This window comes from Zootoca vivipara, chromosome 5 (genome assembly GCF_963506605.1).
Source record: "Zootoca vivipara chromosome 5, rZooViv1.1, whole genome shotgun sequence".
Classification (NCBI taxonomy): domain Eukaryota; kingdom Metazoa; phylum Chordata; class Lepidosauria; order Squamata; family Lacertidae; genus Zootoca; species Zootoca vivipara.
The window spans coordinates 32,342,633-32,365,155 of record NC_083280.1 but is presented as its reverse complement, the minus strand read 5'-3'; the positions used below and the strand labels follow the sequence as shown (position 1 = coordinate 32,365,155).

At 40.7% G+C, this 22,523-nt stretch overlaps 1 protein-coding gene across 2 annotated transcripts in view; it reads left to right on the top strand.

The window, feature by feature from the left end:
• PXYLP1 (2-phosphoxylose phosphatase 1) overlaps nucleotides 1-13,990 on the top strand; it is a 63,405-nt gene extending 49,415 nt beyond the window's left edge. For both annotated transcript variants that reach the window (XM_035133174.2, XM_060274560.1), the window contains exons 5-6: nucleotides 10,249-10,388; nucleotides 11,578-13,990. In XM_035133174.2, the coding sequence (XP_034989065.2) occupies nucleotides 10,249-10,388; nucleotides 11,578-12,509 (1,072 nt within the window). In that variant the 3' untranslated portion in view covers nucleotides 12,510-13,990. The remainder of the gene's footprint in view (nucleotides 1-10,248; nucleotides 10,389-11,577) is intronic.
• Nucleotides 13,991-22,523: the final 8,533 nt, after the last annotated feature.

The following is a 22,523-nucleotide window of genomic DNA, read 5'->3' as shown; positions in this document are numbered from 1 at the left end:
ACAGGGTTTACCAGTCTCGGCTCCAAAATGTCTTGCTGTATAGCATTAAAGAAAATATTTTGCAGAGTTGTCAAGTGCATGTGACAGGGGTAGAAACCTTTTTTTTTAAAAAAAAAAACATTAGAAACTGTATAAAACTTTGTTGTAATTAAAATAAGCAGATTACACTGTAGAGAGGCCCACCATACATTGAATTTGGAAGGTCAGGTTTTTTTTATTATATCCAGTGAGTTACTTCATCAAAATTTATTCAGATCTCCTGATTTATGGGTAGTTGTTCTCCTCAATCAATTGAGAACAAACCATAACATTTTCTGAGAAGAGAATAGTATGATATGTGTGACTTTTGGTAAGGTAAAGGTGAAGGAAGCCTGACAGTTAAAGTCACGAACGACTCTGGGGTTGCGGCACTCATCTCGCTTTACTGGCCGAGGGAGCCGTTTTCCCAGGTCATGTGGCCAGCATGACTAAGCCGCTTCCGTGCAGAACACAGAAAGGCCGTTTGCCTTCCTGCCAGAGCAGTACCTATTTATCTACTTGCACCTTGACGTGCTTTCGAACTGCTAGGTTGGCAGGAGCTGGAACTGAACAACGGCAGCTCACCCCATCGCGGGGATTCGAACCGCCAACCTTTTGATCGGCAAGCCCAAGAGGCTCAGTGGTTTAGACCACAGCGCCTCCCGTGTCCTGTGACTTTTGGTATGTTAAACTAATTCATTCCTGGCATTCCTTGAACATGGATGCAAAGCACTGTGTTGACCTCTTTCCACTGAGCAGAGAAACTTGGTGGACTCTCAAATGCTCATCCATATGGAATTGTTATAATTGTTTAATGTGGCTTCTGAAACATGATTGGATAGAACCCCCATAGAGGCCCTCTATGCCTGCCCCCTCGCTGAAGTAAGGTTCTTTTGAATTGTCTTTCCACTGAGGCATAGTCTTTTTATTTTCTATAAATGCGTAAAACAGTGATATACCTTGCAACCTTAGGATAACATGCATCAGATGAATTGGACTCTGGTTCATCAAACCAATAATAATTGGTTAGTCTTTAAGATGCACCAAATGTTTTTATTGTTTTTTGCTGCAACAGTCTTAACACAACTATTTCTCTGGAAGTTGTTACTGGGCAAGCATTCAGGTTGCAGATTGTACCTGCCGTGAACAGAACATGCTTTTTGGAGAGCCATTCATATTAGCTCCATATTTCTGCAATATGCTGGCTGCACACATGGTTCTCTTGCTTTTTTCTAGAAAAAGAGGTACAGGAACTTCCATTTTGACCCAGAACCCTAAGTGGAGGAGCTTTTTTTAGGGGGAGCAAAAGCTTTTTTTAGGGTGGGGAGAAATGTGCTGCCCCACAACCTCCGACACATGCATACAGCTGCTGGTATGCTACAAAAGGCTGCCAAAACGCACCAAAGAGGTGGCGGAACTCAGTTCTGGTGAGTTACGGCTAAAAAGAGCCCTGTTAAAGGGCTTATCTAAAGCTAGAAGAGAGGGAGATGAACTTCATTGTGCGTGGAGAGGAGATGAAGGGATCAGCAGCTGTAGAGGCAAATTGAGCAAGAGCTATCCCTAAATAATTGCAGGACTATTTTAGGAACTTTCTAGTTAGGCTTGTAGTGTAGCAAAGAAAGTTCTTAATAATGGCATAGTGGCTTTTGTGAAAGTACAGTTGTTTGTAGTGAGAATTAAAGCATGGTAGAACTGCCACACATACATTGATACTGACAGCTGTGTAAGATCAGTTATTTTTTCATTAGAATTTGTATTTGTTTAAGCTCTTTGGACTTTGTCTTGCGTTAAGTATCCCATTTGTATTCCGCCCCATTCTCCATTTCATTTAGTATTCCACAGATGGAGTTCATTAATTACGCAGATTATGCTGCAGCCCTATGGACTTCTAATGGATATGCAGGATAGCTTAAGGGGTCCTGCTTGGGCTTTGTGAATTAAGAAGTGTGGCATATAAACAGTGAAGAATGAATGTAAGAAAATAGACCAAGTCCCTGGGGATTTTTCCTGTCAAATTTCAATTAACATTTTCAAATCAAGGTAGATTTCCACAGAGAAAACTTGTTTTTGTAGCTGTTCACCAGAATAATTAACTTTCTATTTGTGTGTGTGTGTGTGTGTGTGTGAGAGAGAGAGAGAGAGAGAGAGAGAGAGAGAGGATTTAGATATATCACACTTTGGCTTTGTATTAATTTCAGATGTGAAAGATATGCTGCTTTATTAAAATCTGTTCAGAATGCCACCATCTAGTTTTATAAAAAAAGGTAAAGGTAAAGGACCCCTGACAGTTAAGTCCAGTCACATATGACTCTGGGGTTGCGGCACCAAGGGAGCCGGCGTTTGTCCGCAGACAGTTTTTCCAGGTCAGGTGGCCAGCATGACTAAGCCGCTTCTTGCGAAAACAGAGCAGCCACAGAACGCCGTCTACCTTCCTGCCAGAGCGGTACCTATTTATCTACTTGCACTTTGACGTGCTTTCGAACTGCTAGACTGGCAGGAGTTGGGACTGAGCAATGGGCGCTCACCCCGTCACAGGGATTTGAACCACTGAGCTTTCGATCGGCAAGCCGAAGAGGCTCAGTGGTTTAGACCACAGCGCCACCCACATCCCTGTCTAGTTTTATAGTCGATAGTAATGAAATGGCAAAAAGAAAAGAAATGTATATACCAGTTAAAAGAGGCAAATACAAGCTCTGTTATCTGATACTTCAGTGGCTATAACAACAACAATGGCAAAACTAACATTATTTTTTTGAAACCTAGTCAGGTAAGTTTTCATTCTGTGGATGTCATTCAGAGGTGCTCATGTATATAGTGTACATATTATTCCAGCAGGATCTTTTTTGTTTGATGTCCTCCCAGCAACTCCTGTAAGCAAAGTTCTTGAGCCGTTAGAGATCGGCAAAAGCTAATGCCATGTGTTTCTTCCCCCTTTAATCTCTTGATCGGCAGCTGTTGTGTCAAGGGAGGTTAAAAAGGGAGGTCTGCTTGTCGATGTCTAAGTTTTGTACTGAATATGCATTTCAGAATATCCTCTGATTGGCAGAACATTCTGTTGGAGGGTTTTCTTCAATACATTGGAAGTGCTCTAAACGAAAAAAGAAAATTAGTTCAACTACCGGTAGTAAAAATATGGGATGGATTTCAGTTCGTACCTTTGCACTCATTGAATAACCTTTGAGCTATGGGTGGGGTCTGCAAACAAAAGGGGAGCAGGTGCTATTTTTGCCAGCTGTCTTCCCCCTGTAGCCCCATCAGCCCTGATAAATTAGTCCCAGAGACTTAGGATATCCTCAGAGCAGGTTGTAAGGTGTCAGCGGAAGGGGAATCAGCAAACATTGCCTCCCTTCCTCTTACAGCATTTTTATGGCATTTGTGCTGTATCAAATCTATTCTGTGTGTACAAAGGCATAAATTCGATTCTAGCCAATCTAGAGTTACAGGCTTTTCAATAATTCACTTCAACATGCTAGGAATTTGTTGATAAAATTTTTAAATTTTATTTTTGGACATATGAAAGCATCAAGTTAAACATTGTTACATCCCAAAGGGCCAAGTTGTGTAATTAATCTCCTGCATTTTTATTATTTCCATGTTTTTATGGAAATTAATTTTTAAGAATCTCTCTGGAGGCTTAAGCTTTCAGACTACACAGACTAATTTCTTTCTGTTCTGCTCAGCCCCAGCAACCTTCACATTGTTGCCTGGATACTCCCTCTCCTGTATTATCTGTAAATTGGCCAATTCAACAGCAAGATTGCTAATCTGATTTTTTTTTTAAGCATAGGGAAGGGTAATTGGCCTAGCAGCATCTGAAATACTTTTTCAAAATCTCTTTGCCACCTCTTCCTTCCCTCCCTTCTCTTGCGAATTATCACAGTGGGAGACTTGTATGTAGGATCCTTCCTCTATGGCTCCTAGAGGCTAGCTTGCAGTGTTTGATGGTGCACTATTAGACTGGCATGTGACGAGGAAGTTTTCTATTGCTAAAAACGTTGAGATTTCAAAATACACATTCCCACAGTTTCTCGTAAATGCCACCATCTGCAGAGTATCTGCTACATTAATTTGTGGCATGGCTTACAAATATAGATACAGAAGCCCAATTTGAGACAAGTTGTGAAGTGACTACATGCACAACTATTGTGTGCCAAGACTCCTGAGTAAACTTAGCAGTAATGGAGTAAAATGAGAAGTCCTCTTGTGGATCAGTAATTGGTTAAGAAGCAGAGAGCAGGGGGAAATGGGCAGTTCTTACAGTGGAAGGATGTAAAAAATGAAGTCTGTGAAGGGGTCTGTACTTTTTAAGTTGTTCGTAATCAATTTAGTGTTGGGGTGACCAGTGAGGTGCTCAAAATGAAAAGAGATCGTGAAGAGCTTCAGAAGGATCTCTACAGACTGAGTGAATGGGCAGTAAATTAGCAAATGCAACTTGCACTAAAGTGTAAATTGATGCACATTAGGGCAAACAAGTCTTAATTTCATATATATGCACATGGAGTCTGAACGGCCGTTGACTGATCAGGAATGAGACCATGGGATTGTTGTGCATACCGTAGCTTCATAATTATGTCCACCCAGCAGCGGCAGCTGTGAAAAAGGTCAATCCTTTTAGGGAAGTTTTTAATGTTTTATGTTTTCTTGTGTTTTTAATATTCTGTTGGAAGCTGCCCAGAGTGGCAGGGCAGGCCCGGCCAGATGGGCGGGGCATAAGTAATAAAATTATCATCCTGGTTAGAGGTAATTCACAAAGGAATTGAAAATAAACCCATCAATATCATAATGCCATTATACAAATCTTCATTGTAACCACAATTGGAATACTGTGTGCAGTTTTGGTTGCCTCACCTCAAAAAAGATATTGTAGAGCTAGAAAGGTTTAGAAAAGGGCATCCAAAATGATCAAGAGGATGAAGCAACTCCCCCTGTGAGGAAAGGCTACACTTTTGGGGCTTTCAAATTTAGAGAAAAGGGGTAAATGGAGACATGATAGAGTTGCATAAAATTGCATGTGGAGTTGCATAAAATTGCTTCTTCCTCATAACACCAGAGCTTGTGGACATCTAGTGAATGTCCACAAAGTTGAAAATTTCAGGACAGCATCACCACTGTTCAAAATTACTTCTCCATTCAAAATTGCAGCCTTGATTCTGCTTTCATAGCCTCGCGTTAGCTTGAATACTATTGTCATTCATTCAAACACTATTAACCATGTGCTATATTCTTATTTCCCATATCTCTGGCATTTGACACTTTTCTCCTAGAAGAGATATAACTGTCATGATGTCCTACTCTCGAGTAGGACCCTGGTAGAGACACATGCCCGGGTGGCATGTACTCTCCCTCCTGGTAGATCGTTCAGGAGCTTCACAAGCTTCCTCCAGCCCAAACATCACAGCGACTGATGCTAACTGACACCAGCACATTAGGGATCTGCAGAGTTTGCGCAATTGCCTAACAGAACTCAGTAGCACAGCATTTGGCTAATCTACATTTATTTACATATAAACACACAGAGAGCACTGCAACATGGCTCCCCCCCTCTAGCATCAGACAGCAAAGAGAGAGAACAAAGGACGATAGTCCCACTTCAGGAAACACAGTAACACAAACATCATGTCTTCGTAACTTCCCACTCTGTGGAATGAAAACATACACCATCATGTGATAGACAACAATCCCATGAATGCAAACATGGGGAATGAATCATCAACAGTAACTTGTTTTTCTCCCTCCTTGTAAATGTTTGCGAGTAATATTAGAGTGTCTCTACAATCCAGGGGATTTTTTTTTTGAAACAAAGGAAAGTACTGTGGAGTCCAAACAATCACATCACATCATGCCTAGGATTATTATTCTCATTTAAAATGAAAGATAAAATGGAAACTGAAAGGCAAAGATTTTTCTAAAGCGTGAGAAACCAAAGTGACTTAAGTCAGTTGATGCCTATATTCTAATATTATTGATGGATGAAGTGTTAGTTCTTCCTTCAATTCACTGGCAGCACTGTTTATTATTATTATTTATTAAGGATGTTTACATTCCGCCTTTCCGACGGACTATCGCTCAAGGTGACTAATGGTAAAAGGAAAATGCATCAAACTACAAGTCTCATGCTCAAAAATACATTCCCTATTCATCATAATGGATGATATTTTGTCCAGTTGAAAGCCTTCACACAATATCTGCCTGCTATTTTTCTACACGTGTTCAAAGAAATCTATGAAATGACATATAGATGTAACTACCCAGTTGAAATATTAACCTTATTCTTGGTTTATTCTCCAGATGGTTTTGTTTATTCTTCTGAACGGACAGGTCAGGCCCTAGGTAAACTTGTGTTTGTACTAACTCTAGAAAACCTTCATATATTTGTGGGGTTCTTTTTAACTTCACAAACAAACATCTACTGTATTTCACTGCATAATGGTCACATTTTTTGGTGCTGAATTTCCCTTTCCAAATAGGTTGTATGTGCGACCATTATGTGGTGAATGATGGGACAGAGGTGGAGGAAGGCATAGTGGACGGGTGGTGGAGGTGGTCGCTTGCCCGCTGCTTCCCTTTCTGGGTTGGCTGGGGTGTCCCCAAGGGAATTTAAGGTGAGCGGCAGCGGCAGCCACCTGGGTCTGACTTCGTCTCACCTTGAGGCTGGAGCATGTGGCGAGAGTCAACAGCACCACTGCCAAGCTGCCGCCTTGCCTCCTGCCTCTGCACGACCCAAGGTGGCGGCAGCGATAGCAGCAGCCGGGGCTTAGTTTCACCTTGCCTTGCCTACAGCTACTTCCACTTGGGGCTAAACCAATGAGGGCCCGAACTCTGGCCCTAGTCACCAGAAGCCCCCCCCCCCGTGTGGACCCCCAACTCGTCTCAGAATTACCACTGCAACTATTATGCAGGCAATGCTCTGGGACCAATTTCGGGGTCTAAAAAAGGGGTGTGCAACTATTATGCAGTGGCGATCAGTATATGGTGAAATATGTTACAGTATGTCACATTTGTCTGGAAACCATGGAGAGGGAAGTGGTTATCATGCAAGTAAGAATACTGGTTAGTTATGGAAATATTATTGTTATAGAGGCTGTTTCTAAGTAATAAATTAGTTTACCTTGCTTAGCGTATGATTCAATTATGCATTGATTTTCCTTAATCTTCTGCCTCTTAGTTTGATGGAGAGACAATTAGGACAGAGAAAACACATGGAAACACATGGAAAACACCTTGTTTTCACTAGCTTTGGTTGGAGTTTTTGAACCATTTCATTAAGACTGCACCATAGCGTTTCCCTTGTAGCTGGGACCTGGTTGATTGTTACAGAACTTCTGTTGGTAAATATGTTTGTTTTGCGGTTAGTTAGCAAGAAGCCTGACAGAATTAGGTTATTCATTACTATATATGCATTTGTCAGTTGTGGGCACATGTAGAAAACACCCTTCATTTTACGCAATCCCTATCTTCTTTCCAACACAATAGCTGAAGTGATTCTGGGGAACATCTGCAGGTATACTTAGTTTTCTTTGTGTGTGTCATCACATGTGTTTCTTGACAGTTACTACATTATTAAATCATTAGCTCAGTCAAAACAAAGCTATATTGCTGCTGTACAAAAATAGAGGCTATACCCACCTTTTTGTTGATTGAACTGTGATGATGAAGCTGTCTGTAAGTCCCCCAACATTGCAATTCTATGCACGTCCATTTGGGAATTAAGTTCCATTTAACATGGTGGTACTTATTTCCAAGTAAGCATGCATAATTTTCCATTGTAAATGCACATTCAGACTTCTGGTATACCAAATAGGTATTGATATGGCTGCATATGAAGGCTGGGAGTGAACTCTTTGTAGAATTTGCCCATGTCACATTGGTTCTCAGGCACAAAAGGTCTCAAGGTCTTCTATTTCACTTTTCCCTTCCTAAAACAGTATTATATCTACAAATCCAACCATATTTAGAAGTTTTCTCATTTGTATATTCTGTACTTTTCACTAGGGAAAGGCGTCATACAATGTGCTTATATTGAAGTGATAGTATGGCACCCCCTTGTGGTTTAAGTTAGTTTTAAAAGTCTGGTATAATGTAGCAATGAGTTGCCATTTAATTGTCCAGTTTCTTTTTTTTGCACTTCTTCAGACACAGAATGCAACTTATGTTAACATTCTTTTTTTCTTTTTTTAAAAACCCCACCTGTATTGCCTAGTGCACACATAAAAACTCACATTTTATATTAAAATACGATAAAGTTTTTTTTATAAAACTAATCAAGACTTTTTTTAAAAAAAGAAACCTACAATAGCGCAAATGTCAATACAGTGAATGGAGTAAAATCTTTGTAGACAGTGCAATGTATTGAGCTTCAGGAACTTTGTATTGTATCGTCTTACATTAGGACATTAACCAAAAGTAATAGGTCACTATTGTAATTCCAAAAATTATTAGTAGGAAAGACTGATGAAAGGTATGTCTGAACTATAGGGGAGATTATTTCATTTTGGGTTCAAGAAACTGTACATCTCTCAGCTTGACTCTTTCTATAATTGGTATCCTCCTCTAAGAAAAGGTTTCGTGCTGGGAATGAGCAGCAGGAGAGGCAACATGGCTTTGACCAAGAAAGTAAATGCCAATAGATGGTTTGGCCATACGACCACACTTAACTCCCCGCTGCATAATTTAAGAGCTCTTCAGAGTTGTCTGGACGCAAGAGATTCCTATGGTGGTTTGGAAAGTTGTGAAGGCTTAGTAGTTCCTTCAGAAAAAGAAGGGAGAAAAATACTTTTGAAAGAAGCAGTTAAAGAGTAAAAACAACTGATTTGCACTGTGGTTTCATGGGATCTTTTTAGCAAGGGGTAGCTGGCTCTTTCAGTTTTGCAAAATGCCACGTGCATTTATGATATTAATCAAGGTGTCTAGACTGTGCAGTGGTAAAAGCAAACCTGTCTGTCAGTGATGGGAAAGAAGCATATAAGAGCAGATCTGTTAATGAAAACTGCTTGATAGCTTTGGTCTAATTTTCACACCACTGAGTTGCTGTCCTCTGGTTTGTGCAAAAGCACACTATTACCATGTCACTCCTGGATTAAAATGTAGTTTACAGTTTAGTGGGCAGCTGTTTGAAGTGAAAATGAAAAGAAGCACCCAGCTGTGTTTCATTCTTTTTTTTTTTTTGGTAGATTTCTGGTAGCTGGTTTCTTTAAATTGATTTCCTGTGCTAGGTTTTTAAATAGGCATGTACTGATATTTGGAAATTGAATTGAATTTAACTAGATTTAAATACATCCAGATTTATGAATATTATTATTTTTATCTATCTAGAGACACAAAGCACCATGTAAAATATAATACTCTTTGAAAAGGACTTTACAGCATCAAATAGCCTGTGGGTACCTGTATTGTATTTGAATTGATTTTATGTATGTGCTGCTGCTGTTTTAAATTGTATATATGTAATTGTTTTTTTAATGTTCTTGTAGTTTTTATATATGCAGTTGCTTTAACTGTATTCAGATATGTAACTGCTTATATTTGCTTTTGGTTTTATTATTTTGTATATCGTTTTGGGGTGGCTCATGAGAAGTGATTTGTAACGAAATAAATAATAATACGATATAAGAAGGTGAAAATGCAGCCTAACTTGCATACAGCAATATTAATAGTGATTTAGAGGAAGCATGGATCTCCTGTTCTTCTTGTTCCAAGCTAGACTTTTTCTGCTTATTTCTTATTTGACATTTTCATGGGATGAAACCATGTACTGTACAGACGTGTTCATCACAGTAATTTCCCACCTCTCTTTTAACAAAATAAATCCCCAGAAACCATCCATTGCCTACCACTCCACACACCCGATATGATGTTTTTCTCTTTTATGAGGATAGTAGGTCATTTCACGGAGATCATATAGAAAGCGAACATTGTCCTGACAGCAAAATAGTAGCTCTGAAACAGTGCATCCTGGGTTACAGCAGCACAACTTCTTTGGAGGTTTTCTTGTGTATTTTTAGCTGTCGCGTTTCCTCCCTCTTCCTCCCATCACATGCTGGGTTTTTTCCAGGCATCTGCATGGCTGCATATTGCTTTTCTTTTAAGAGCAGAGTTTTGTTGTCCCTGTCCCCCTCAGCAGTAGGTATGCCTTCATAATGAAATGGTGTGACGTGACATAATTAGAGCACTTTAATCTTTACCGCTTTTCTTCATGCGTTTAAGAGTTTTTGTTTGGTTTTTCTCCTTTAGGAAACCTTCCCATCCTCAGCTTGAAGCTTTTATTAGCCATATGTCTAAAGGATCAGAGACCCAAATGGATGGCACTCTGAGCAGCATGCCTCGTTACCCTAGCCATTCACTGTGTGAAATGGGAGAGCTTACACAGACAGGTGATTTTCTACAGCTGTTTTATTTCCATGTCCAAAAGAAACCAGCATGTCAAGAGGTTCTTTGGTTCTTAATTGGAACTTCCTAGGCGCTTGTTAAGGATTCAAAAATGATTTTTCCGGGGCACGTTGCTGGTACTTTCTAAAGCAGGCACCCCCAAACTTCGGCCCTCCAGATGTTTTGGACTACAATTCCCATCTTCCCCGACCACTGGTCCTGTTAGCTAGGGATCATGGGAGTTGTAGGCCAAAACATCTGAAGGGCCGCAGTTTGGGGATGCCTGTTCTAAAGGATACCATGGTTGTAATAGCAATATCCCAATTGTTTATGGGTTGTTTGAGAAAATTCTCATCTTTCCTTCTTGCCTGTACAACCATTTAAGACTTGTGCAACTACCATTTTTGAAAAATTAATATGTTTTTATATTCTTAGTATGATCTGCCCACCCCACCCATTACCCTTTCACATGGATTGCATGAATGGCTGCATGAGCAGAAGGCAGCTCAGGCACTCAGTATTTTTATACTCCTTCCTGTGCAGCCACATGTACCCCCAAAACCTTCTTGGGGGTGGGGGGTCGGCCAGAGTTTGGTGAACGTTTGGAGCTATGTCACATGGAAGGGAAGATTCTCCTGAAATTGGACAGAGAGATTTTGTGCCATGGTAGCTGCCACTGAAGCAAGATCGTTCTGCTCCATTTCAGACGATTTCCCCCTTGCATCACAGCCCATGTGACACAGCTCCCAAAAGGGTCAACCTTTGACCCTCTTGAGAGGATTTTTGACTGGGTGCTTCAGAGGGGAAGGAGAGAAAGAAAAAGGTAGGTTGCATGCCTTATACCCGGGCAATCGCTGGATACAACACAATTTATCTAACAGTACAGTGGTACCTCTAGTTATGAACTTAATTCATTCCGGAGGTCCGTTCTTAACCTGAAACTGTTCTTAACTAGAGGCGTGCTTTCACTAATGGAGCCTCTTGCTGCTGCTGCGCCGCCGGCACACGATTTCCATTCTCATCCTGGGGCAAAGTTCTCAACTCTAGGTAATTCTTCCAGGTTAGCGGAGTTTGTAACCTGAAGCGTTTGTAACCTGAGGCATTTGTAGCTCGAGGTACCACTGTACAGTCTTCCCAAGATCACTCTCAAATTATTTCGTAGAAGAATGCTTACCTTCTTTTTCTTTTTTGAAGGTATTGTACAGCACTTGCGAAATGGACAACTACTTCGGAATATTTATATAAAGAAGCATAACTTGATACCAAGTGACTGGACAAGTAAACATTTGTATTTGGAGACAACTGGAAAGAGTCGAACCCTACAGAGTGGGCTGGCGCTACTATATTCCTTCTTGCCGGAATTTGATTGGAAGAAGATTAACTTTAGGCACCAGTGGAGCACAATTTTTTGTTCTGGAAGCTGTGATTGTCCGATAAGAAACCATTACCTAGAGGAGGAACAACGGCGTCAGTACAGCCTACGGGTGAAAAACATAGACTTGGAGAAAACGTATGCAGATATGGCAAAGATTGTCGGCATACCCACAAGGCAGTTAAGGGCTTCTAACCCTGTAGATTCTATGCTGTGTCATTTTTGCCATAATGTCAGCTTCCCATGTACCAAGAATGGCTGCATTAACCTTGAGCACTTTAAAACAATCAAGACACATCAACTTGAAGATGAAAAAGAGAGGCAGGAGAAGAAATATTACTACTTGTATGCGCTACTGGCCACTCATCCTCTCCTTAACCAGACAGCCAGTCGTATGCAGCGCATTGCAGAAGGCAAGAGAGAAGAACTATTTGTCCTTTATTCGGCTCATGATGTCACCTTGTCCCCTGTTCTGAGTGCCTTAGGCATCACTGAGGCCAGGTTCCCAAGATTTGCAGCTAGACTAGTCTTTGAGCTGTGGAAAGATGGAAAGAAACATAAAGAACATTTTATCCGCATCCTTTATAACGGTGTTGATGTCACATTCCAGACTTCATTCTGCCGGGATTATAACAAACATTACACCAAACTGATGTGCCCCTTAGAGAAGTTTGTTCGTTTTGTTAAACAAGACATGTTCTCACCTTTTAATAGCACCAATTACTATGATGCATGTCACAGGAGGCCATTCTAAACAAGGGAGGAATAAAATGTTACATTTTGTATTGTCAGAAAAAATGGTCTCCAAGGAAGCTTGACACTGTCAAATCCTAGTGTGCCTAAGTGCAAATGAATATAACTTGAAGAAGTGGTTTCATTGTCCCCTGCATTCTAGATTGTTTTAAAATGTCATCAATTCATAATTCAGCCTTAGCAGCACAGAGCCTATGTTCTTTTGTGCTCCAACTTGATTTGTCTCTTAGCTGCTGTAAAATGGATATTGCTTGAAGAACTGAATGAGTGCATTCTGGTTCCTTGTTGTTCCACTGTAAAAGTTGCCACAGTAAACACAAACCATACTTGTCATAATTGAAAGTATCCTTCATTCCACGAATCCATTCATATGATCTAGCTAAAGTAGGAATCATTTTTCCCTTAGGGCAAAAGTGTATTATAGGCAGGCTTTGGTTTTGTTTGGGTTTTTTTAAAAGGTGGGTGGATTCAAATGCTTCTGCAAATGCTTCTGATGTGCTCTCATGAACACATCACTTCTAGCTACCATACAGGGATTAGTTCATACAGTACATGATGTAGATGCTGTAAAGACTTGTTACTTAATGGTAGAGGCTGCCACATTTGACATGGCTTCTTGTTGTGATTGGTTGGAATACATGGGTATCTACATCAGCACAGATGACTTCCTAGGAGGCATTAACATTGTCAGAAATACTTTTTTGAAATTACCTGTACAGGCAATCCAACACAGGAAGCCGAACCCCCAGCATGTAGAAGTGTTTGGGTTTTCTTTAGGTAAGGAGCTATCATATTATATACAAAGCAGCCCCTGGGGTAGATGGAAAGAAAAGTTCCGTTCTTTGCACTTTTAGCACTTTATGTGTACTTCAAAGTACAAGTTGCGTCAGATGCTAGAAAGGATTCATACACAGGAAGTGAAACCTTAAAATTGGGCTTCGGATACATTCTTTAGGAACTGTTTATGTTGTTCAGATCATTTGTGCTGTGATAAGAAGCAAAGTGTTATAGCCGTATGTTGTAATGGCTGCATGTAGCCCAACAAGAACTTGACTTAATGCTTAATTTTGTAGTCCATTTGGTACTTTTATAGACTAGGAAGACATTTTATAAGCTCAGTCTTGTTTTTTACTGTATGGTGATTGTACTATAGTGTACGTACTAGATTTTTTCTTCTTCTAACCTTCTTTGTAAAGGGATGCCAAAAGCTGTTTTTCAACGCTTTACTTTGGGAATAGTACACAGATTCAGAAATCTATTATCAATAATTTTACTGGATAAACTAATAATGCATATTAACTCAAATTTTAGATTCTTTACATCGGATTTTTAGACAGCTTGGAAAAGCATTCTGTTACTATTGCAATGCTGGGTTTTGTAATGTCAAGAGTTTTTAACACACCCTGAAACCAGACTTTAGTGTAATTTGTATTGAAATGGTGGTAGCAATTAAAAGGAGCTGTAATTTGTGTTCCGACTTTATTGGCATTTCAACCCCCTTTTGAAAACAATGCATTTGAATGTTCTATAAATAAAGTTTTGGGGAAAAAAAATGTGATGTGGTTCCTAAAAGCCGATATTTCTGTTTGTGCTCTTCAAACCAGAGTTTGTAAAATTGATCTTTGCCTAATTGGTTATGTCAAAGGTTTGTTGCCACATTGGTTGTTGAAATTTAATAGATTCTTAATTAGTGGTGCTTGATACATTGCAAGGATACTAAAAGCTTCATAGAAAATATGTAACTGCAAAGAAAGTATGTAATTGCACAAAAGCTTCAAGCTCAAATAAGAAGCTAGGTTACTGCAGTATTTGTGATAGTTGTTCCTATGAAAAAAATCTGCCATTTTATTCTATTCAGTACACGTTCAGGTGGTTTTGCTCAGAATAAATCTGTCAGACTATCTACAGTATTCCTCAAGAGCAAAATCAGTCATAGACAAATGAGAAAAGCAGGCACAGAAAGGAGAATTCTGTGCCTTGCCTCTAAGTTTTGTACCTTGAGTCAAACGAAAGAGGAATTATTCCCTGACCAGTCAAGACCAAAAGAGAGTATAAAAAATGAAGATGAAACCTGCAGTGTTCTAAAAAAATATCCTCATTTACAAAATGTGGCAACATAATAATGAACAAGAGTAAATGCAACCTTAAAAGCCTTATGGACCGAAGGAAAGGTTTTTTTTTATAAATGATCTTTGCATAGGTACAATGCTACATTACTACCACTCAAGCAGATAGTGTTGGCTGTTATAAACAGCAGTATGCAGGAAAAAAAATCATATTCAGAAAGACATTAGACTATACATAGAATATCGTCCTTGTTCTTGCATGCTTTGCATGTAAAAAGTCCCAAGTAAAATCTAGTCTTTAGAGGTAGCGATTGGAAACACTGGAAACGGAGCAGCGCTGACTTGGTATAAACTGCTTCCTATGTATCTGCAGACATAGAATCCTAGAGTTGGAAAAAGTTCAAGCATTATCTCTTCCAACTAGCTGTCTTGATGCAGGAAATTCTTTACTGCTTCACCCCTGTAAACCAGTCTCTTGCCTTATACAAGCTTCAATGAAAGAGAGTCCTCCAAGACTATCTGTTACACATTTGAACACCTCAAGGCGTCAGAGTGTTTCCTAAAGTTTTATCTTATCAGAATTTCCATTCTGGGGATTGCAACAAAAGCTGGCAAAAAGATGTTATTTGTTCTACGCTCTTATTCTTAGAGCCACTTTTTTTGAAGACGTGTCAATCCTCTGCAAGATTTTAAACCTCAACGCCACCCTGTGGCAACGTTGATTTGATTTTTCATATTTTTTTTGAAACTGTGTAGGAAAGGCTTAGGCTTCCCTCTCGTGGCCAAATGTAATAGTACCTTGGAAAGTAATTGTAATTAAAAGCTTTGCTCCTAAGAGAAAAAAACAAGAAAAGTTCTTTCTACAGATTTTTTCTAAACAAGCGGATTGTCAGCATTCTGACTAGAGAGATCAGTTTAGGGCAATATTTGCATCCCCAAACCATAAACCTTATACATTTACAGAATCATTATTATGAATGATTAAACACACATTATATTGCATTGTATTTATGTGAGCATAATGCAAGAGACGTCAGAATAATTGTGGAAAGTCTGGCCCAGTATATAATGGCAGAAGTTTTCCATTGTTCCACTCCTCAGCTGCCGCATGTGAGAGAAATAAAGGACACAATCCCTGAAATATCTGATAGCAATTTATTCAAACCTCTGCCATTGTTTAAAACTGCTACTTTCCTCTTGGTTAAGCTTCACTTAAACTTATGCCATTGTTTAAAACCACCAGTCTCCTCTTTCAATCCCATGCCATAGCCCATGACTTCCAGGCTTGTGATGAGGCACTACAAATCTTCCAATGAGGGCTGCGCCATGACATTCTTACATTCTTACATTTTTATTATAGAGAGAGATATGTTTTCCCCTAATTCCTTAAGAGCCAATTCGCCTGAGACAAAAGTAACTGTCCCCCAAACATTCTTTTGGAGCAACTTGCCTTCACAATAGTTGTGCAATTGAGAAGTGCAACCCTTTACATCACAGCAGTCTGCACACAACTCATGCAACGGTGCAAGTGTTCAAGTAGTTCGTCCTGAACTATGCCTCGGCAGAAGTGCAAGTAAATGGCAACCGGGCAAATGGCTTGGCTCAAGTGAAGCCACTCTTTGCAGCAATATAGCATTTGTTGTTGTTGTTTGTTGTTTAGTCGTTTAGTCGTGTCCGACTCTTCGTGACCCCATGGACCATAGCACGCCAGGCACTCCTGTCTTGCACTGCCTCCCGCAGTTTGGTCAAACTCATGTTCGTAGCTTTGAGAACACTGTCCAACCATCTCGTCCTCTGTCGTCCCCTTCTCCTAGTGCCCTCCATCTTTCCCAACATCAGGGTCTTTTCCAGGGAGTCTTCTCTTCTCATGAGGTGGCCAGAGCATTGGAGCCTCAGCTTCAGGATCTGTCCTTCCAGTGAGCACTCAGGGCTGATTTCCTTCAGAATGGATAGATTTGATCTTCTTGCAGTCCATGGGACTCTCAAGAGTCTCCTCCAGCACCATAATTCAAAAGCATCAATTATTCGGTGATCAGCCTTCTTTATGGTCCAGCTCTCACTTCCATACATCACTACTGGGAAAACCATAGCTTTAACTATATGGACCTTTGTCGGCAAGGTGATGTCTCTGCTTTTTAAGATGCTGTCTAGGTTTGTCATTGCTTTTCTCCCAAGAAGCAGGCGTCTTTTAATTTCGTGACTGCTGTCACCATCTGCAGTGATCAAGGAGCCCAAGAAAGTAAAATCTCTCACTGCCTCCATTTCTTCCCCTTCTATTTGCCAGGAGGTGATGGGACCAGTGGCCATGATCTTGGTTTTTTTGATGTTGAGCTTCAGACCATATTTTGCGCTCTCCTCTTTCACCCTCATTAAAAGGTTCTTTAATTCCTCCTCGCTTTCTGCCATCAAGGTTGTGTCATCTGCATATCTGAGGTTTACAGAATCATGATTACAGAATCATTATTATGAATGATTAAACACACATTATATTGCATTGTATTTATGTGAGCAAAATGCAAGAGACGTCAGAATAATTGTGGAAAGTCTGGCCCCAGTATATAATGGCAGAAGTTTTCCATTGTTCCACTCCTCAGCTGCCGCATGTGAGAGAAATAAAGGACACAATCCCTGAAATATCAGATAGCAATTTATTCAAACCTCTGCCATTGTTTAAAACTGCTACTTTCCTCTCAGTTTCCTCCATCCCTGCTTCACTTAAACTTCTGCCATTGTTTCAAACCACCAGTCTCCTCTTTCAATCCCATGCCATAGCCCGTGACTTCCAGGCTTGTGATGAGGCACTACAAATCTTCCAATGGGGGCTGCGCCATGACATTCTTACATTTTTATTATAGAGAGAGAGAGATGTTTTCCCCTAATTTCTTAAGAGCCAATTCACCTGAGACAAAAGTAACTGTCCACCAAACATTCTTTTGGAGCAACTTGCCTTCTTGTGCAATTGAGAAGTGCAACCTTTTAGATCACAGCGGTCTGCACACAACTCATGCAACGGTGCAAGTGTTCAAGTAGTTCGTTCTGAACTATGCTTTGGCAGAAGTATAAGTAAATGGCAACCAGGCAAATGGCTTGGCTCAAGTGAAGCCACTCTTTGCAGCTATATGGCAGTGTCCTGGTTCCCAGGATGGCGATAACAGTTTTTAATCTGACCCCTACAACAGGAATCCGTATGAGTACAAAAAGAAGAACCTAACAGCCCCTAGTATCCGCACGTGGAGAACAGATTTCCAAGACAGTTCGCATGGTTGTCAACAATGTTCCTTGGGGATCAAGTCTCATGGCATGCAAAACTAGCGCTGCCATATGATTTAGTTGACAAAAAGTGGCAATTAGAAATGATGTCAACTCGAAGCAAGAAGAACAATGCGCTGGGTGCATTGGCGCCTTGGGCTAACATCTGTCACACTAAATATTTGCAAATAAACAAACCTATTAAAGTCAAAGTCTCCTTATGGATAATTTGCAAACATGAAAAGCGGATAAACTAATTTGATAAACAGACTGCCTTGAATAGTTGTCCTTGACATAAAAATGTGTTAATCACTTGTTTTTCCATGGAACAGTGGTGCAGGTTTTTTTTTAAATAATAATAATAATAATAATTGAAGCTGTAAAGCAAACAAGGCTTGAAGTGTCCTTGCTGTTTTCTGTGAAGACTAGTTAAGACACAGAAACGCAAGCAATCTACCCACTACAGCCTCACAAGACTAACATAAATAGGAAAAGATAATAGGCCAGTTCTAAAAGGCCACTCACTATCTCAGCACAGGCTTCCAGGTGTACATCCAAATGTGTACATGAAATACCTTTCAATATGGAAAACAAACCTTCTGTATACAGTGGCCCTATATGCAAATCTATCCCCTCTGTTGAAGTGAATATGGCCTTGAGTATGATTGAGTATGGCCAAGAGAAATATGCTGTCTATACGATCATGTCCACATTAAACATGAGAGTAAATTCTTCACAATTGTAAACCCTACATGAGAAACACATAAGACAATTCCAATACATTTCCACGTGTTTCTTTGGATAAATCATGTCAAAGACGCATCAAACACAACAAATTGGGACCATTTGTAGGAATGGTCCAACCCAAAGCCTGCATTTTTGAGGAAAAGGTAATACTTTTGGAGGAGTTAGATAAATCCTTTGATCCAAAAGGATAGCACAGGCACATATTTAAGAAACCTACGAAATGCCTGTCTGTAGAGCATTACTTTAAAACATGGGGGGGGGTTGCTCACCAGTCTACCTTGGTTTACAACCAGGGAGGGGAGCCAGTGGCCCTCCAGTTGCTGTTGGACTACAGTTCCCATGATCCCTGATCACTGGCCTGCTGGATGGAGTTCAACAACATCAGGAGGGCCATAGACTCTCTAGCCCTCATCTACAACCTGACATTGATGGTTGGCCTGCTAGGTATTGAGCGACATTAAATATTCCTCATTTCAGGAGCCAATTCTCAATGGCTAGGTTAAGTATTTTGCCACCAGCAGTTATGATTTACATGTCCTCTCTTTTCCACCATGTGAACCTGGCCAGTGAGGATGTCAAAGCTGGATGCTCCAAGCCCAGACTGTATGGCTTTAGCAAGCCATCTTTGTGTTTCCATCCAAATAACTGAGAAACGCTTATCATTTTTGAAACTAAGTTGTCTTTTCTTGCTGTCTATAAGGAGGGAGGGTTATGGTGGTGGGGAGCTCAATGAGGTACAGATGTACCAATGGAGCCAATCCTATGCTCCTAATTGTGTTTGTTCACACAGGGCTGACATCCCTACAGCCTGCCCACCCATCCCAGTATATGGCAGCGGTGCTACTGCTGCTCCATCCAAAAGGGCAAGCGACTTTGGGTTGTTTTGATGACTAGGGTTGCCATATTTCAAAAAGTGAAAATCTGGGCACAAAAGATGTTGACCTTTGTTTCAAAACTGCAAAAAAAAAACCCCCAGAAAATGTTTTAGAGCTCTATTGTGCTCTTTTTTGCCGGGGGAAATCAGCAAAAACAACACTGCCGACGTGGCGTGCCCTACACCTGGATTTTCGCAGACATTTTGCCGATTTTCACCCAGACGCTGCTTCTGACTGCAGTATTCTGCGTATGCCCAGGAAATTCTGGACATAGGGAAACCCTATGACTCTCTTTGGCATTTTAACTATCATTGTTAGCTATTTTAGCAAATGTATATTTTATTCGACTTACGAATTTAATCTGTTCCGAATGCACATTCGTAGGTCAAAAAGTTTGTAAGTCGAAAAAAAGCGGTTTCCCATAGGAATGCATTGGAAATGGAATAATTCGTAAGTTGAGTAAACCACATCTAAAATTCGTAAGTCGAGAAAACCCCATCTAAATCGCAACCATTTTCCTTTCGGATGTCGAAAAAAACGTAAGTGTGCGGCCATTTTTTTCATGCGTAACTCGAAATTTTGTAAGTTGAGTACTTCGTAAGTCGAGGTACCACTGTAGTTTCCCTTTGTTGCAACAGATCTTCCTGTAAACGTCTTTGATTGATATATTAATAGACAAACACAATATACAATATCAAATAAGCTCAATTATAAGCTGAACTGTTTATTTTAACAGAAAAATCTGTAAGTATCCTAACAACAAGATTTCTTAATGTTTTGTCGGTTCAGTAAAAAATAAACAATGCAGCTTAAAACAGCTATGATGCCTCTGACAGCCTACCGGCCTTTGTTTGTTTTTCACAAGGGTGTAAACTCTTCAGCCTTTCGAAAATGGAGCCTAGCTCTGTGTGAATATTTCATCTGTCAAACCCAAGGCCCAGAATGTGGCAGCCTTGAGGTTTCTCTCCAGATCTAGTATCCTCAGGAGGGTGCAAGTCTGTATTTCTTCCATGGGCTCCTGCCAGAAATCTCCATTGGGGGGTGAATAGAGGCTGGCTGAAACCTACTATGTTTCATTATTTCCTCTCTCTTTCCCAAAGAGGTTGAGAGAGATTTCCTGTTAAGTTGGTGACAGGCTGCGGTGTGTTAGTAAAATGCTATGCTAGAAGTGCCATTCAGACATGAAAATTAGTTGTCCTTGATACATTTTTCCATGATTGAAACCACGTATTTTTGAAGTGATCTACAGAGAAGCTTAAGGGTCGGGTTTGTTTGTTTTTTTAACAAAGAAAAGAAAACGAATGAAAGGAAAGGGGAGGGGGATTTGTATTTATGAGCCCAGCTTCAAAGCTGCAGTTAGATACATCCACTGACACTTGCCACATATTCACATTCTGAAACAAGCTTAAACTGAAGTCTTCATTCAGTTATTGTTAGCACCTCACTAAGAGAACTTCTTGGACACAGTCCTATTTCAGGAGCTATGGCTTCACAATATTGAAAAAGTCTAAGGTCAAAAGGCATGCGTGCACCTTGCTTATTGGGAGAACAGTATTATAAGCTGAGAAATGACAATGTAGCCCTAGTACCAGACCTCTGTTTTCTAGACTGACTCAGAGAAAGAACCCCTAATTGTGTAGATAGCATCTATCCAGTGGGCTTTGACTGACCCACTTCAGGGGCAAACTAGATGTGATGTGGGGATTCTGTGATTAGGGACCCTCTTGCCCTTTTAAATAAATAAATAAATAAAATTTATTAAAGATTTTAATGAAATACAAAAGAACGTGCAATCTCTCTTTTCTGTTGTTCAGATTATAAAGTTTTGGTTACATTCAGTGTAAGGCACTATGGTATCCAGAGGAAGGGGGAGAGAAGAGAGGGGAGAAGGTGGTTGATAAACATATAACAGCTGCAGCCAGTGCTTCCCCTAAAAATGTTTAGGGGGTACTCTCATTTTCCTACTCACTGCCCCTCAGTGAGGCCTGAGGAATTCTCTCCCTCCCCTCCCAGTGCTTTCAAGGAGCTGGGAAGAAACAATAAAGCTTTTAATTAGGCTTCATTCAGTCACTGTGGTAACAGACAAAGAATTCCAGTCTTCCCTCCATAATGGATTTGCTCACTCTGGCTCCTCCTCCTTCCCCCTTCCCCAACAGCATCGGCCTCTATGGAAGCCTCCCGTTGCCAAACGTCAGAGCATATGTTGCTCTTGTACCCTCAACGACTGCCGTGTCCTAGGGGACGGAGGATCCTCTATGCTGTCTATTAAAATGTTCACTGGCTGCTCTCGCCCTTCCCTTAATTCTCCTAACTCGGCATAGCTTGGCTGCTCGCCCGTCTCTGTCTCATTATCTCCCTCATAGCTTGGCTGCAATTCAATACTGTGTTTCTCTTCCCTGTCAGCTATAGGGGGGGGGGAGGTCCCCACCATGCCTCTGCCTCTTCATTCCAGTCCCTGACATAAGCTTCCTCTTCCTCAGTTTTGTATTTGTAAAATTCAGAAAGGAGAAGGAAGAGGACTTTGCCTGTTATTGGCTCTAGCGCCACCTACTGTTGGCTTCCTTGTCTTCTGCCCTTGTTGTTGTTGTTTAGTCGTTTAGTCGTGTCCGACTTCGTGACCCCATGGACCATAGCACGCCAGGCATTCCTGTCTAGCACTGCCTCCCGCAGTTTGGTCAAGCTCATGTTCGTAGCTTCGAGAACACTGTCCAACCATCTTGTCCTCTGTCGTCCCCTTCTCCTAGTGCCCTCAATCTTTCCCAACATCAGGGTCTTTTCCAAGGATTCTTCTCTTCTCATGAGGTGGCCAAAGTATTGGAGCCTCAGCTTCACGATCTGTCGTTCCAGTGAGCACTCAGGGCTGATTTCCTTCAGAATGGATAGGTTTGATCTTCTTGCAGTCCATGGGACTCTCAAGAGTCTCCTCCAACACCATAATTCAAAAGCATCAATTCTTCGGCGAACAGCCTTCTTTATGGTCCAGCTCTCACTTCCATACATCACTACTGGGAAAACCATAGCTTTAACTATACGGACCTTTGTCGGCAAGGTGATGTCTCTGCTTTTTAAGATGCTGTC